At 48.8% G+C, this 16,803-nt stretch overlaps 2 protein-coding genes and 1 long non-coding RNA gene across 4 annotated transcripts; 2 read left to right on the top strand and 1 right to left on the bottom strand.

Moving 5' to 3' along the window:
* The first annotated feature begins 1,420 nt into the window (after positions 1 to 1,420).
* MTMR11 (myotubularin related protein 11) lies at positions 1,421 to 9,867 on the top strand. Of its 2 annotated transcripts, none has more exons than XM_082614638.1 (17): positions 1,421 to 1,733; positions 2,093 to 2,183; positions 2,626 to 2,747; positions 2,972 to 2,987; positions 3,655 to 3,797; positions 4,266 to 4,344; positions 4,471 to 4,606; positions 4,843 to 4,930; positions 5,090 to 5,178; positions 5,264 to 5,388; positions 5,850 to 5,916; positions 6,106 to 6,176; positions 6,712 to 6,878; positions 7,175 to 7,348; positions 7,751 to 7,933; positions 8,365 to 8,658; positions 8,961 to 9,867. In XM_082614638.1, the coding sequence occupies exons 1-17, from the start codon at positions 1,668 to 1,670 to the stop codon at positions 9,105 to 9,107; spliced, it is 2,058 nt and encodes a 685-aa protein (XP_082470764.1). In that variant the 5' UTR covers positions 1,421 to 1,667; the 3' UTR covers positions 9,108 to 9,867. The 2 variants fall into 2 exon arrangements, with proteins under 2 accessions (XP_082470764.1, XP_082470763.1); XM_082614637.1 differs by having other exon boundaries at positions 2,972 to 3,032.
* On the bottom strand, positions 7,247 to 10,583 carry LOC309800500. The gene is made up of 3 exons (XR_014293466.1): positions 10,541 to 10,583; positions 10,265 to 10,390; positions 7,247 to 7,320 (listed from the first exon to the last, which is right to left on the bottom strand). It is a non-coding gene; the product is annotated as an uncharacterized lncRNA (long non-coding RNA).
* Positions 10,584 to 10,674: 91 nt separating this feature from the next.
* Positions 10,675 to 15,207, top strand: SF3B4 (splicing factor 3b subunit 4). Its single transcript, XM_082614639.1, has 6 exons — positions 10,675 to 10,761; positions 11,249 to 11,377; positions 11,631 to 12,173; positions 12,707 to 12,913; positions 14,429 to 14,602; positions 14,804 to 15,207. The coding sequence occupies exons 1-6, from the start codon at positions 10,728 to 10,730 to the stop codon at positions 14,989 to 14,991; spliced, it is 1,275 nt and encodes a 424-aa protein (XP_082470765.1). The 5' UTR covers positions 10,675 to 10,727; the 3' UTR covers positions 14,992 to 15,207.
* Positions 15,208 to 16,803: the final 1,596 nt, after the last annotated feature.

Below are 16,803 nucleotides of genomic sequence, written 5' to 3'. Positions count from 1 at the left end.
CTGCTCCTACACCTCAAGTATTAAAGAATAGAATGAGGCTCTTGAATGAAGGGTGGTGGGGAGAAGGAAAGTGGATGATGGATTTTTAAATTGTGGTGCACAGCTCTTCCTATTGCCACAGACCTTGGGAAATATTTTCTTCCCCCCAAGAGATTGAGGCTGATGGAATGCAGGTGGGGGTGGCGGGGCTTGGTAGCTTTTAAGACTTCTAGAATCAGGCTTCTGGGCTACCTTCCTAGCAGGTGTATGCCTCTGTTCCAGACTGACTCCCTGCCTCAGAATATCTTCACTATTTCCACAGTTGCAGCCAAGACAGGGAACTTTTAAAGCTGAGGCCGGAAGGGTGTGTGTGCTGGGGTGGGGGAACAGAGAGTTGTCACTGGAAAACGGGGGCCCCCACCTAAGAATTGCTGCCTCTGTACAAACTCAATAAAACAGCAGCTCATGAATTCATTACTTTGTATTTTATTTTCTGTCTTTTTCATACTTAAAGTTAGATTTTTGCACTCCTACCCCGTCACCATTGCCTACAGTTCCTTTACTTCCCTCCTAGTGCCCTCCCCACCCATCTTTGCTTCTTGGGTTGCAAGAGGGAGGGTGGGGGGAAGGGACTGTTGCACTTAACAGAGGTTTCCAATCCTCAGCCTTCAAAGTCCTTAACATGAATCATTAACTTGGAGATCTGATGTCTGGGCTGGAGGGAGGGCTCCTGTACCTGGAATGGGCTCTAGTTTCCAGCTGGTTGGTTGTGTGCGTGTGTGTGTGTGTGTGCGTGTGTGCGTGTGTGTGTGTGTGTGTGTGGGATTAAGTGGTAAGATCTTTTCCTTGAGCCTCCCACCCCCACCACTAGAACTTGCATGTAAACATACCTGTACCTGTGTCTGTATCCTGCAGATGTTTCAATTTCTCTCCCTACTTTTCCACTGGACCCTTCACATGAGATATATTTCGTGCTCTCTGGAGAAGGATACACAAAAACACTTTAACTCACCCCCCTCCCTAATTCCCTCCCCACGCAAAAATATCCTGACGGCCAATTTCCATTAATAAATTTTTTCTCAACCACTTCTGTTAAGTCTGTAAGGGGAGGCAGCAAGGAAGTCTGCACTACTTTAACATTCCCCCCACCCCCACCCCCTTTAAGAAAATAAAAATACAAAACCAGCTTCCCAGGGAAGCCATCAGTGAGAGTCCAGGGAAATGGCCCAGTGATTCCAGTTTAATACTTGGCACTGCTGCTCCCCTCAAACAGTCTCCAATGCTCACGAACAGGAAGACAACAGGATCTGGGTTTGGGGTAAAGCGGGGAATCTGGGTATTTTCTCACTTCCCTATTTTTTCCTCACCTTTCTTAGGCTCCTCCACTTCCTCTCCACTTTTCTAAAATTGTGTGTATTCTCCTTTAAGGGGCTGGGCATCTCTCCCGCCCTCTCCAGAGTCGACTGAAGTTTCCGAGGAGCCTTCTCTAGCTGGGCTGGACACACCTTTCAAAAGACCCCAAAGCGTGCTCCTTGCACCTCAAATGCTCCTTTCCCTTGAATCTTCCTCCTGCCCCTCTCCCTGACTTCCCTCCTCCCATCTACAAGATTCAGCCTGTCCCCAAGGGGCTTGAGCATCCTCGAGGTTTCCCACCCTTGACCGCTCCATCCCCGGATGGAGCCAGAGAAATGTGGTGGGGGGGCCGGGGCCAGAGTTTCAACGTCGCCCCCCAGAAGGAGGAGCCAGAGATGGGGGTAAGGAGAGGAAATGGGCTTGCGCGAGGGGGGCGTTGGCAACAGGGTGTGAATGGGGATGGTGTGGAGAAAGAGGGAAGAAAAGGATCTAGAGGAGGAGGAGGGTGTGTCTCATATCAACCTCAGTTGATGGAGCTTGGTCTTTTTTGCAGTTTCAAGTTCATTGTCTCATTATCCATTAACCAGCCCCTCCCTTAACTATCTGCCAACCCCCCCCCCCGCCCCGTGCTGAGCTCCCCACAGCCACTGATCTCAGTTTATCCTGAGTGTCTGAGGGTAGGCCTCCAGAGGTGGTTGCTGAAGTAACCCCAGACCCCAGGATTGGAGAGGCCTAGGGATTAACCCTACACTCTTCGCAGCTCTCCGGACCAAAGTCTGTCCAGGGGAGTGGGATGCCAGAGCCCAGGAGTCATCAGCTTGGCAGCTGCCTGGCCTCTGGATGCCTCTCAGGTAATAATGCCCTTCCAATACTTCTGATCTCCAAAGACTCCTCCAAATTTCATGCTCCTCAGACCTTGTTTCAAACCTCATCAAAGGTACCTCTGTACTCTTCTCCTGGCTCAAAGTGCTTCTGCCTGAGGTTTGCTCTCTTCTCTGTCCAGGGCTGGCTGGCAGCTTGGACCTTGATGGTCCCTCTGTTTCCTTGACCCTGTTACTCCTCTCCTCATTTACTTATTCAATAAATATTTGAGTGCCTACTATGTCCCAGGCACTTTCTAGGCTCTAGAGTAAAAGAATATAAATTCTCTCCTCCTAAGCTTTCATTCTAGCGGGGTTAGGGGAGGATCTTAATCTTCCCTCTTTAGATCCTCCTGTCTGAGAGGAGTGGGTGTATACAAGTGTGGTCAGCACTGGGAACAGTCATAACCTGGCTTCCCTTCTTGCCCTGCAGGGGAGCAGATCCTAGCATGGGCCCCAGGGGTGAGGAAAGGGCTGGAACCTGAACTGCCTGGAACCCTGATCTGCAGCAACCTGAGGGTCACCTTCCAGCCCTGTGGATGGCAGCGGAGTGAGGTGAGAAGGTAGGGCAGTGCAAAGGACAACTAGTGGGAAGTGGGTAGGTGAGTCTAGAAGACGTAGACAGGAAGTGACAAAGTGAGAGTTATGCTGAAGGGCTGTCTTCTGAGAGTATCAGGGATTGTCCATGGGGACCATCTCTAGGGAGGTTAGGGCTGCCAAGGTAGGACAAAGAATGAGACTTCAGATGTCTTTAGCATCAGTTCATGTGCTTCCTCTAGGAGACTCCCCTGAGCAGTGAGTATGATTTTTCCCTGGCCAACATTGGGCGATTAGAGGCTGGTAAGTGTGGGAGCTTGGTGAAGGGGCTCACTGGGGGTGTCGGAACCCCTCCTCATCCTTCCTTTATTTTCAGAGGACAGCCTGAGTGGATGGAGTGGGATGGGCTGGAGGAGTTCCTCCTAGAGGGACCCTGATCCATGGCTATACCGCTCTCTAGCTCTTTTTTTTTTTTTTTTTAACATCTTTATTGGAGTATAATTGCTTTACAATGGTGTTAGTTTCTGCTTTATAACAAAGTGAATCAGTTATACATATACATGTTCCCATATCTCTTCCCTCTTGCGTCTCCCTCCCTCCCACCCTCCCTATCCCACCCCTCTAGGTGGTCACAAAGCTCCAAGCTGATCTCCCTGTGCTATGCGGCTGCTTCCCACCAGCTATCTATTTTACGTTTGGTACTGTATATATGTCCATGCCACTCTCTCGCTTTGTCACAGCTTACCCTTCCCCCTCCCCATATCCTCAAGTCCATTCTCTAGTAGGTCTGTGTCTTTATTCCCATCTTACCCCTAGGTTCTTCATGATTTTTTTTTTCTTAGATTCCATATATATGTGTTAGCATATGGTATTTGTTTTTCTCTTTCTGACTTACTTCACTCCGCTCTCTAACTCTTGACTTTAGTGAATGGCCTGTCCCGAGTCCAGCTCCTCCGTCCAGGGTCCCTGCTTAAATTTATCCCTGAGGAGATTCTGATTCATGGCCAAGACTTCCGGCTACTCCGAGTTGGTTTTGAGGCTGGAGGACTAGAGCCACAGGCCTTTCAGGTAAGAGGCCTCCAGCCCAAGGACCCCTCTTCCCCTTAGAACCTTGGCATCCTTTCCCTGGAAATTCCCAATAGTCCCGTCTCCCAAGATCCCTCTCGTCATTCTCTCTGCTTCTCTTCTCAAGGAGTGACTAAAGTGATAGTATAATGAGAGTAAAGGCCTGAATTCTAGCCCAGCTCTGCCAATTATCAGGAGTGTAACTGCAGACAACTTTCTTCCTTTGAAAAACAGGGAGGGTTGCATAAGATTATCCCCAAGATTCCTCCCAGAATTACCATTCTGTCATTCTGTGGTCCTAAACGTGTTCCCCTGACTCCAGTCCCCATGACCTGTGGAAGCTCCCTTCGTTAGGGATTGCCTTCGCTTTTCTTCTCTATTGGCAGCAAAGACAGTGGAGCAACACATGAGCCCTATTTCCTTCTTTCACTTCAGTCTGAGACAAAGGATGGGATGTCCTTTCTTCTACAGGTGACCATGGCCATTGTCCAAGCCAGAGCTCAGAACAGTCAAGCCCAGCAGTATGCAGGGATAACCCTGAGCAAGGCTGGTAAGTGTGGGGGCTTTAGGATAAGGAAAGGGTAGAGTCTGAAAAAGCAGAAGCTGGCTGAAGACAAAAGAGCTGAGCTGGCTCTGGTTCTTCTTCCTCCTCCTCTGTGCCTCCCTCCTGCCCTAGGCCAGAGTTCTGGTTCCAGAAAACCACCTATTCCCCTCTTGGAGACATCAGAAGACTGGGAGATTGAGCGGAAAAAGCAGGGGGCCAGGGGCTGGAGGGTCAGCACTGTGAATGAGAGGTTCGACGTAGCCACCAGGTGATCCCCCAGTCCACCCAATCCCTCCTGCACCCTCAATCTTCCCACACTTCTCTGATCCTCTAAAACTAGGACTTCCCACAAACTCCAGCCTTCTAGGACATCCGCAAAGCTATCCCCTTTAACTCCTAGATCTCTAAACTTGAGATCCCTTGGAATGATCCCCTCCTAAGCAGCTTCCTTGTAATAAAAGGAGGTCACTGAGCCAAGCTGTGACATAACTCTCAATTTCACAGCCTCCCCCGTTACTTCTGGGTCCCTAACCGAACTCTGGACAGTGAGGTCAGGAGAGCATTTGGCCACTTCCATCAGGGCCGTGGACCGGTCAGTGTGAGGGTGAGGGTAACGGTTGGGAATTAGAGGGTCATGGGAGGTTATGGGTCATTGTGGAGGGAGGGGATCCTTGTGAGGTCAGCGTGGGGGCAAGGGTAGGGTGGGGCTAGGAGTTTCTCCCTCAATGATCCTTCTCTCATCCACGTGAAGCGCCTGTCCTGGCATCACCCTGGGGGTAGTGATCTTCTCCGCTGTGGTGGCTTCTATACAGCCAGTGACCCCAACAAGGATGATATCAGGTGAGGGGAGGTTTGATGAGAAGAATCAAGCGTTAGATATTCAGGGCAGACTCCTTCCCTTACTTTCTGACTCTCTCCCCTCCAGAGTAGTGGAGTCGATGCTCCAGGCTGGGCATTCAGACGTTGTCCTGGTAGACACTATGGATGAGCTCCCCAGTCTTGCAGATGTCCAACTTGCCCACCTGAGACTGAGGGCCCTCTGCCTGCCTGGTGAGATAAACTTTGACCCCTTACCCCATCTCTAGGTCTGCTGACCCTAACCTGGTTTACCCTTTTTGCCTGCTGTGGATGAGTACCCCTTCAACCCAATGATCCTTAGTTTTCTACTCAACTCCCATCTCCCACAGACTTACTGATTTCCTGTCTTCTTGACCCCGAGATATTCTTTTTTTTAAACAGCTTTATTGAGATATAATTTATGTACCATAAAATTCACCCTTCACCCATCTTAAGTGTACAATTCAATACATTTCATTATATTTACAATGTTGTACAACCATCGCCACAACTTAATTGTAGAAACCTCATAGCCATTTATAGCTACTTCTCATTCCTATCCCCAGACCTAAGCAACCACTACCCAACTTCTTATTAACCCTCCTTCATTCTGGATCCTGAACCCCCAGCTCTCCTGATCTCTTTGCCCTTCTGACTCCTCTGCTCTCTCTCAGATTCATCTGTGGCTGAGGATAAATGGCTCTCAGCTCTGGATGGAACACGATGGTTGGACTACGTCAGGTACTCCCTCTGACTCCTAAATGGTCTTCCATTAACTCTTCTCCTTGGTTCCCCAAGAAGACTGTTATTTGTTGCTCCTTAGAAGGAGAGGGGGCAGGAATTAGGAGTCTGTCTCTATTGTATCCCCTGACCCATCATTCCCTTCCTCCAGGCTTGTTCTCCCCCTCTCTTCCTCACCCACCCCTCCAGGTCTTGTCTTCGAAAGGCCAGTGACATCTCAGTCTTAGTGACATCCAGGGTTCGCTCTGTAGTACTTCAAGGTGAGTTTCTTGGGCCAACCCACTCCATTCCTCGCTTTTTTTCTTTACTCATCTGACTGGATTCTGCTCAGGGAGGGAGACCTATAAAGCTTCCTTGTCCCCTCTCAGTGCTAGCACCCTCTCATTTTGCTAGGAACTACCCATCAGCTCTAACTCATCCTTCAGTGCTACCTCTGCCTCCCCAGTAAGCTTGTGGTCCCTAACAGAGGGGTTCTCAGCCCTCTGTTCCTGTCCTTCCATCAGTGGATGGGGATTGGGGTTGGGGTGGGAAGGAAAATGTGGAAGCTGGTTGGACATTTATGCTTCTGCTTCCTACATGTGAAGCTGGGTATTTCTATCTCGGTGGAGTGTATGAAGTGAATCACTCAAAGTCTTTGTTTTCTCTTCACTTTTATGTGCCCTCTCAATCCTACCTACCCCAAACTTTCCCCCTCTGTGCTGCTCACTTCCTCTTGCCATGTTTCTTTTTCTCACTCTCTTCTGCCCTAGTTTCTTGGCCTTCCTTCTTTGTCCCTTATCCCTCTTTATCACCCAGAGCGCGGTGATCGTGATTTCAATGGCCTCCTCTCTTCACTCGTCCAGCTGCTTTCAGCCCCTGAAGCCCGAACACTGCTTGGCTTCCAATCACTAGTGCAGCGAGAGTGGGTGGCAGCTGGACATCCTTTCCTGACCCGACTTGGGGGAACTGGGGCCAGTGAAGAGGTGAGAATGTTTGGGGAGGGTACTGGGAGAGTATTATTAAGAAGTACAGGGATGAGAAAATTAAATAGTAAAATCCATCGGAGGTGAATTAGGTCCAATGGGTTCTGAGATTGGGCTAAGCTTGAAGGGAGACCCAGATGAGTGAGGGACCACAACCCCCTACCTCAACTGAGATTTCCACTCCCTGACCTCCTTAGTGTCCTCTGTTCCTGTGCCCCTCATTCTCTGTTATTTTGTCATCCTCCCCATTTAGGTCCCCATAACCCCTTCCAACCTCTTAATTTCCCTCTTCTCAGGCCCCAGTGTTTCTCCTCTTCCTTGATTGCGTCTGGCAGCTCCTCCAGCAGTCTCCAGCTGAGTTTGAATTCTCTGAGTTCTTCCTTCTTGCTCTTCATGACAGCGTCAGGGTTCCTGATACCCTTACATTCTTGAGAGACACTCCCTGGGAGCGTGGAAAGCAGAGTGGACAGGTCAGTGAGTTCCATTTTTGACTTGTCTTTTTTTTCCCCCATTAAGAAGAACTCTCTGGGAGTTCCCTGGTGGACTACTGGTTAGGATTTTGGGCTTTCACTCCCGTGGTCCAGGTTCAATCCCTGGCTGGGGAACTGAGATCCTGCAAGCTGTGCAGTGCGCCCGCCCCCCCCACCAAAAAAACCCAAAAAACCCCACTACTCTCTGAAGTTTAGTCTTGATTATGAAAAGTGAGGTCTGTGGATGGGAAAGGGGGAGGTTGGTGCTCACTTTCAGGACTGGACTTTCACCCTATATCTGATTCTTAAGAGATGAGAATTTCATGATTTCTCTCTAGACTTGGGAGAAGGATTATATATTTTTGCTTGTTTAACCATCCTTTTCTTGTTTCCTCTATCCAGTTCAACACCTATACACAAGTCTATACTGCAGGGTACTCCCAGCCCCCAGCTGGGAACTCTGTTAACCCACAGCTATCTGTCTGGGACTGGGACTTACGCTACAGCAAGGAACAGATACTACAATTCCATAATCTTGGCTATGACCCAGAATACTGCCCAGATTCATGGCTCCCTAGACAGCAGGTGAGGTGTCTAAAGTTCCTAAATTCTTCTGACTCTCTCACAGGCTCATCTCACTAGATGAGAAGTGAAGACAGTGTCTGAGTTCCTCACTCCTCTTCTGTTAGCTGTCATTTATAGTCCCTGACTGTGCCCAGGAAGACAGAAATCCTAAAGTTAACATAGGCATCTTTTTTGTCCTCCTCATCCTTATTAGTCTTCCTGTCTCATGCAAACATTTTTATGTTTCCCTAAAATCAACGTTAATCAGTCCTGAAGCCTAGTCTGAAGGCTAATAAGGAGAGCAGATAAAGAGTTCTCAGGTAGAGGCTTGTAATTTGATTACACGTGCAGTGTTGAGTGGGTGGCAGCTGGACATTCCTTCCTGACCCAGTTTGGGGAAACTGGGGTCATCAGTTTTCCAGGTTGCCAGTTGATTTCCCTTTCCTCCTTAGCCAAGCTTCATGGTTCCTGGGCCCCCCAGTTCTGTGTGGCTCTTCTCTAGAGGGGCCCTGACCCCCCTGAATCAGCTCTGTCCTTGGCGGGACAGTCCCTCCCTGCTGGCAGTCTCTTCTCGTTGGCTCCCTCGACCTGCTATCTCCTCTGAAAGCCTGGCTGATCAGGAGTGGGGGCTCCCCTCACATTGGGGAGCTTGCCCTTTACCCCCGGGGCTGCTGCTGCCTGGATATCTGGGACCCCAAATCAGGCTCTGGAGACGCTGCTACCTGAGGGGAAGGCCTGAGGTCCAGGTGAGAAGGAAAAACAGGGACTGGGAGTGGGAGAAGGGGCCTGACTGCTGAACCAGAAGTTCTAGGAGAAACCAGATGTTTCCAGGAGCTGGAAAGGGAAAGAGCTGGGGGTCTGGGAGGTGAGGTACCATTCTTGTTGGTATCAAAGTGGATAGGTCTGGGAGTGTGGGGAAACTGCTTGCGACTAATATCAAGTGGAAACTAGGGCATAGTTGGAGGGGGAAAGAGAATTAAGGATGCCAGGAGCAGAGAGCTACAGCTAAAATAATATTCCTCTCTGCCTCTCTTCACCCCCTCCCCAGATGGGACTCTCAGCTCCCACGATCTCTGGCCTTCAGGCTGAGCTAGCCCATCTTCAGGAGTTATTAAGGAAATGGACACCAAGAATATGTCCTGAGGATCACTCCAAGAAAAGAAATCCAAATACCGTTCTCTCCCAGTCCCGTTGAAATTGCTGACTTTCTCATGGGCAGGGCAGAGGGTGGTCTGGGGTGAGGGAGAGTTTTGTCTAATCCTTCAATTTTTCTTACCTGGTCTTTCTGCCTCAGCTTTCATACACCAGCCCTTAAACAAGCTCACTGACTTGAGTTTCCATTGCAGATGGGTGGTGCTAACCGTATCCAACTCTTACCCTGCCCTGTTTGGTTTAAATAGTTTCTTGTGATTTGAAGAATTAAGAAACAAAAACAAACAAAAACAATCCAGAATATGATCGCATCTTTTTTTCAGGGCAATGCCATCCCTTTTGGATGGAAATTTTGGATACTGAGCTGGTAAATTGTGAGATCAGAGACACCATTTATCAGTGTCAACAAGATGGCCTACAGACCTCCTTCTCACCTCCTCTTGCTGCTCCTTTAATTCCGATTTCTACTTCTTCCTTTACAGTTTTCTATGGGTATGGGAGACACCCTGTCTCTTCCAATTGTATATATATTTTTTTGTTGTTGTTGCGGTACGCGGGCCTCTCACTGTTGTGGCCTCTCCCGTTGCGGAGCACAGGCTCCGGACGCGCAGGCTCAGAGGCCATGGCTCACGGGCCCAGCCGCTCCGCAGCATGTGGGATCCTCCCGGACTGGGGCACGAACCCGCGCGTCCCCTGCATCGGCAGGCGGACTCTCAACCACTGAGCCACCAGGGAAGCCCCCAATTGTATATTTTTGTCGTGACATTTCTATTTAAGGAGTTCATTAAAGCACAGTATTTATACACGCTGCTGGTATTGTTTCTTGTGTCTGAATAAAGGAACCTAGGTAAGAGAGTGGTGGTGGGGGTGGGCGAAGGGGGTGTGACCCAAGAGAGGAAGGTACCGACCATATTATTGCTAAGGAAATAAGCGGATGGGTCAGGGGAGGCTCTGCAGAATTCACAGGCAATTTGGGTTCTCCCTTCCGTGCAGATGGGGCAAAACACACTCAGAGGTTGCTGGGCGTCAGGGTGCGCGCTCTGGACGTTGAGACGGAGGACTCTGGGCTTCTGTGTCAACCACCCTTCAGCTTTGCTATCACTCCACCTCTGAGCCTCAGGTTCCCCTCACTCTCTATGCAATAACGCCTAGGCGAGCTCAGACCTTCCGCAATCCCCTCGCTGAGGAAAAACGAAATACCTCAAGCCCAGGCCGGGGCTGTGAGGCCGCATCTGTCCAAAGGCTGCGGGTCGGGGTGGACAGCTGCCTCCACGCCTTGCGTTGGGGGGTTCCTCAGCACACCCTTCTCTGGGAAACGAAAGAAGGCTACAAAATACATGAAAAGTGAAGTTTTGTTCTCTCAGCTCTTGAATTGACATTTTCGGGAGCAGTGTGACCCTTTAACGTCTAGCACTGCCTTAGGAGGGTCTGAGCGTTTCCGTTCGCCCGCCCCGCCCTGACAACTCCCAGACGCACTTCAAACACCGTCACCTCCGCCGCTTCAAGTTTCAGCTGCTCCTAAGATGGCCGCGGCCGCTTCCGGCTCCTCCCCTGACTAGGGCCCGCCCACCGCCTCTAAGTCAGCTTTCGCCCCGGAAGTGGAAGTTGTGACTGAGGTCAGGGGGCGGGATCGTTGTCTGGAGACGGCGGGAGCTCTTTCACCATGGCGGCCGGGCCGATCTCCGAGCGGAACCAGGGTGACTGGAGGGGACAAGCCCGGAATGAACTCAGGGAGTTTGGGAGGCCCCGATTAGGGTCAGCAGTGTTTCCTCCGGGGAGGGAGATTGACCGTTCCGAAGGGTGCCAGACCTGCCCCGATGTCTGCTGGGGACGGGATGGATGGGTGCAGGTTGAGGCCTGTAGGTGTGCTGCTATGTCCAATCCCCTGCTGCCTTCCCACTCAAAAAAAAAAAAGAAAAGAAAAGAAAAGAAAAAGAAAAATTACGAAGTGAATTTGCACTATAACTCTAAGTTAGACTTAAGAAGGTTATCTATTTTCTGGAAAGGAGGAGGTGTAAGGGCTTAAGCTAACGTCTTTTTTTTTTTTTTTTTTTTTTTCTCTCTTTCCCTCTTTGCTCCTATACCCTGTCTCAACCCCCAAATCCCCCGCCTGGTTCCATCTTCATGTTCCCGTCCCCTCCCTACTTCCTCTCATCTCTGCCCTAACCTAATCCTGTCCTCCAGATGCCACTGTGTATGTGGGGGGCCTCGATGAGAAGGTTAGCGAACCACTGCTGTGGGAGCTATTTCTCCAGGCAGGGCCAGTAGTCAACACCCACATGCCAAAGGATAGAGTCACTGGTCAGCACCAAGGTGAGTACATGGCAAGAATTGCAGTTATGTTTTGAGGGGACAGGCTGCTCCAGGAGGCCCCCAGCAGTATTCATAACTGTCTTGGAATGAGCAAACTAAGGATTTTTTTCTCTTAAGCCTAACTCACAGTTTGTTTCTGGAACCATTCTCAGTTGAAGTGAGATTATTATTGCTTGTTCTTTGTGCTTCAGAAGGCAAATGAGTTATACCTCATTTTGAATCACTTGTTAACCTCTTCTTTCCACTCCCCCAGGCTATGGCTTTGTGGAATTCTTGAGTGAGGAAGATGCTGACTATGCCATTAAGATCATGAACATGATCAAACTCTATGGGAAACCAATACGGGTGAACAAGGCATCAGCTCACAACAAAAACCTGGATGTGGGGGCCAACATTTTCATTGGGAACCTGGACCCAGAGATCGATGAGAAGTTGCTTTATGATACTTTTAGCGCCTTTGGGGTCATCTTACAAACCCCCAAGATTATGCGGGACCCTGACACAGGCAACTCCAAAGGTTATGCCTTTATTAATTTTGCTTCATTTGATGCTTCGGATGCAGCGATTGAGGCCATGAATGGGCAGTACCTCTGTAACCGCCCAATCACCGTGTCCTATGCTTTCAAGAAGGACTCCAAGGGTGAACGCCATGGCTCAGCCGCTGAACGACTTCTGGCAGCACAGAACCCACTCTCCCAGGCTGACCGCCCTCATCAGCTGTTTGCAGATGCACCCCCTCCACCCTCTGCTCCGAATCCTGTGGTATCATCACTGGGGTCTGGGCTTCCTCCACCAGGTAAAGCTTTTGATAAAAAATATGTTTGGGGGCTTCCTTGGTGGCGCAGTGGTTGAGAGTCCGCCTGCCGATGCAGGGGACACGGGTTCGTGCCCTGGTCCGGGAAGATCCCACATGCCGTGCAGCGGCTAGGCCCGTGAGCCATGGCTGCTGAGCCTGTGCGTCCGGAGCCTGTGCTCCGCAACGGGAGAGGCCACAACAGTGAGAGGCCCGTACCGCAAAAATATATATATATATGTTTGTCTTGGGTTGGGGGGCTGGCAGGTAGGGAGAAGGAGAAAGAACCTGGAAAGGGAAGGACATTGAGTCAGTAAGTGATAAGAAAGGGATTGAGGGGTGATGATTGTGGAGGGAAGCAAGTTGTTGAGTTTCTCCAGAAGGTGTTGTTTGAGTCATCTAGCATTGCTTCTGACTTTAGAGAGCTGGGAGGAGGGGGAAAGAGCTCATCATTCCTGGAGAGGCCAGATTGGAACAGGCTCTCTAAAGGCACTCTCTTCTCACTGTCGTTAACTCTTTTTACATTTTCTCTATAGGCATGCCTCCTCCTGGCTCCTTCCCACCCCCAGTACCGCCTCCTGGAGCCCTTCCACCTGGGATACCCCCAGCCATGCCCCCACCACCTATGCCTCCTGGAGCTGGAGGACATGGCCCCCCATCAGCAGGAACCCCAGGGGCTGGACATCCTGGACATGGACACTCACATCCTCACCCATTCCCACCGGGTGGGATGCCCCATCCAGGTGAGTGTTCTTTGCTGGGAAGGAGAGGGATGAGCTTGGTAGAGGAGCTCTATCACCACTTATGCTGCTGCTCTTTGTCCTTCAGCAATAATAAATAGTCCCAGAGTTCTCCTTTCTTTCAGACATTCTTTTGTAAAAGTAAATACAAGATACTTTACTCTGTTTACTGTAACAACTACCACCCTGTCTTCATTTCTTATTTCAGTTTTACCAAAGAGTATAACTATACTTGCTATTTTTTGTTTCCTTAACTTTTACTTCCATTCTCTCCTCTGAATTCCACCCAAAAGCAGTGACCTAATTGCCAGGTCTAGGGGACACTTCTGCTCCTTATCTGGTTTGACCTTTGCTATACTTGAAACTGGCCATGTCCTCCTGTTCGAAAATCTTGTCTCTTTTGATTTTTCTGGATTCTCCATCTATCTCTGAATCCTCAATCTCATCCACCTTAATAGGCTCCTTTTTCTCTGCTTGTACCTAGGTTTTTGTGTTTGGCTCTCTTTTCTGCATAGTTCCATTATTTGTACACTGATGCCTCCGAGATCTGTATCTCTGTTCCATGGTTATTAACATTCCATACCCTTAATCTTGCTGTTTAATGGGCAGCTCCATTCTTCTGCCCTTCCCCTTCAAACTTATTCTTTCTCCAGTTTTCTTTGTTTTCAGGTGCTTGATTCAGAAATCTAGGAGTTATGTTTGACTATTCCCTGTCACCCCACTCGTAATACCAAGTCTTATTTATATCTGGCATCGACCTCCACTGCCAGTGCCCTAGTTCAGGCTCTCATATCCTCATTATTTCACACCTAATTTATTGTAGTAATATCCTGACACTTTGACTCTAATTATCTCTACCTTTCATCGACTTCCACAGGGTAATTTTTCTAAAATACAGATGTTCACACACCCTTGCTCAAAATTCTTCTGTTGCTCCCTTTTATCTACAGAGTGAAACCCAAACTCACTGCCGTAGCATTCTAGGCTTTTCACCATCTGACTCCTGCCCCTTACTCCTATGACTGCGCGCTGCTCCTGATTACTGAGTTACTGGATTTCCTTTCACATACTATGCTTTTGATCATGCACGTGCTTTGCACATGCTAATCTTTTCTGCCTGGAATGTTCTGTTCCCATTCTGCTGTCCACCTGAAAAATTCCTTTTCATCCTTTAGAATTAGACCTTCGCTCAGACAGCATCTTTGTTACCTTCGCAAATCCTACTCCGTAGAATAATCGCGCCATTTGTTATGTACTGTTGCAGCACTACTACAGTGCCTAAATCATGGAAGGAGCAAGTGAGCTGCAGGGGGCAGCGAGTTGATTGGGTAGTTGGTTGGTTGGTTCTCTTGGAATGGAGTCAAGGAGAAGGGCACTTTTTACCAGCCTTATTTTCCATGCTCTTCTTCCTGATGTCACTTGCTTCTCCATTTTCTTCTCTTCCTGTCTCGTTTCCTTTGCCCTCTTGTCTAACTTCCTTTTGTCTCCTTTCTCTTTGTGTCTGTTTTGTTCTCATAGGGATGTCTCAGATGCAGCTGGCCCACCATGGCCCTCATGGCTTAGGACACCCCCATGCTGGGCCCCCTGGCTCTGGGGGGCAGCCACCACCCCGACCACCACCTGGAATGCCTCATCCTGGACCTCCTCCAATGGGCATGCCCCCCCGAGGGCCTCCGTTCGGCTCTCCCATGGGTGAGTAGGCTCTAGCCACCTCCCTCATCCTCACGTGGCATTCTTGCAGCTTCTTTTGTCACACCTCTTATCCACTGCACTTCCTTATTTTTCTTTCTTAGATTTCTTTTCACTGTCTCCCTGTCTGTCCTCTCTGCATTGTCCCAGTGTGAACTGTCTCCTGTTTCTTGTTTTTACTAAGTTTTCCTTTTCTTCCTGTAGGTCACCCAGGTCCTATGCCTCCGCATGGTATGCGTGGACCTCCTCCGCTGATGCCCCCCCATGGATACACTGGCCCTCCACGACCTCCACCCTACGGCTACCAGCGGGGGCCCCTCCCTCCACCCAGACCTACTCCCCGGCCTCCAGTTCCCCCTCGAGGCCCACTTCGAGGCCCTCTCCCTCAGTGATTTCTCATTGCCTTTCCTCTTGTTATAGCCTCCCAATATCTGTTCACTTCCTTGGACCAATCAGAGTTGCTGTAGCTCCCAGGGGCCAAGGCGCTAATCCCTCTCCGGCCTCCTTTTGTAAGTGTAATTTTTTTCACAGGAGGTTTTATTTTTTTCTGTGTTGGTCCTAAGTGTTTTGCAAATGCACAGAGAAAATAAAACTAAACTCCTTGTTTATTCTTTGTGGTGTTTAACTTGGCAAAATAACTTCTTTTTCTCTAAGAAGAGGCGTATATTGGGAGAAGAATGGTAAGGTGGGAGTGAGGGTGTTTGTTCCATGTTTTAAGGGCTTATTCTGTAATGTGCTGTTGCGGTTGCTGGACTGCTGTGTACTACAGCAGTTGTTTCCTTACATCAAGCTTATACACAAGATGGAGACCCAGTATCCATGGCATTGGTTATTGTGAGTATTAAGTGAGAACAGAAGTAAAGTTCCTGGAGATACGATGGCAAAAATATAAAGTAACGTGCACAAGGCTATTCATTGCCGCAGTATTTGTAATAACAGTAGATCAGAAACACCTCACGTATCCATCAGTAAGGGAATGGTGGAATAAACTGGTAAATCTATACAGTAGAGTACTGAGCAGCAGTAAAAAAGGAATGAGGGAGACTCTACATTACTGTTTGGAGAGAGCTCCAGGATATGTTAAGTGAAGAAACTAACATGCAGAACAGAATGTATAGTGTGTTTCCTTATCTGAGGGGTGACACGTAATATATACATTTGTCTATATTTTAAAAATGGAAGGATAAACCAAAGACTAATGGAAGTTGTTACCACTAGGGGAAGGGAAGGGATATGGAGGAAACTGGATTTCTCTGAGTGTACTATGTTAGTGTGGTTTTCTTTGGAACCATATAAATGGCTTAAATGATTGCAAAACAATTGAAATGGGACAGTAGGAGCTCAGTAAGCCGTCATTTTCTTTCATTCTTCATACCACCAGGTATCTTGGGTAAGGGATTTGTATCTTATTCCTATTTTTTCCTCATTCTCAGTCCTTCCAGACCTGATTTCCATCATATTTAAATCTGTGCTCAGACTTTCAGTAACTAGAGCAGTAACTAGACCAAATCCAATGGCCTATTCTGTTCTTTGCCACATTTAATCCTGTTATATCACCCCCTTCTCTGAAGCTCTTATGTAACCACGAACTAAACTCTAGGAAAGAAAAGGTGAGCCTAGCTCTCTTGTTCTTTTGCATCATTCTCATTCATGTAACATGGTACATACAAGGGCTCCGTGCTGGTGGCCGCTGAAGATGCAAAGATGAGCAAGGCGGTTCTGCTGTCTGATCATTACCAAGGGCGTACACTGACACATAGGAAACAAAATATTTTGGGGACCGTAAGGAAGGGTATCTAACCTGGCATGATAGTCCATGAAAACTTCCTGGAAAAAAAAGTGATACTTGAATATAATCTTAAAGGAAGGTTAGAAGCTTCTCAGACAAAGATGAAGGGAAGCTCATTGCAGGTGGATGGGATGTTTCTGAGCAGAAGCGGAGATTGACGAGTAGCATGATATATAATTCGCTAAAGCTAATAACACTGTTCGGTGCTGGAGGCAGGAGGAGGTCAGAGGCAGTTAGGGAGCTCCCAAAGATCAGTGCTTCTCAGCCCTTTTTCACATCAGGGCACAGAACCATTTCAAACAACACAGGTAAAGAGAGGAGGGTTCTTCAGGCTTGAGGCTCTTGGCTTAAGAATTCTAGCTATTCCAGGCTCTGCCTAGCAGTCCAAAGTGCTGAGGGAATTAATAACTGAGCA

This window comes from Mesoplodon mirus (genome assembly GCF_964341445.2).
Source record: "Mesoplodon mirus genome assembly, chromosome: 3".
Taxonomy (NCBI): domain Eukaryota; kingdom Metazoa; phylum Chordata; class Mammalia; order Artiodactyla; family Ziphiidae; genus Mesoplodon; species Mesoplodon mirus.
This window is presented reverse-complemented; position numbering and strand designations above follow the sequence as displayed.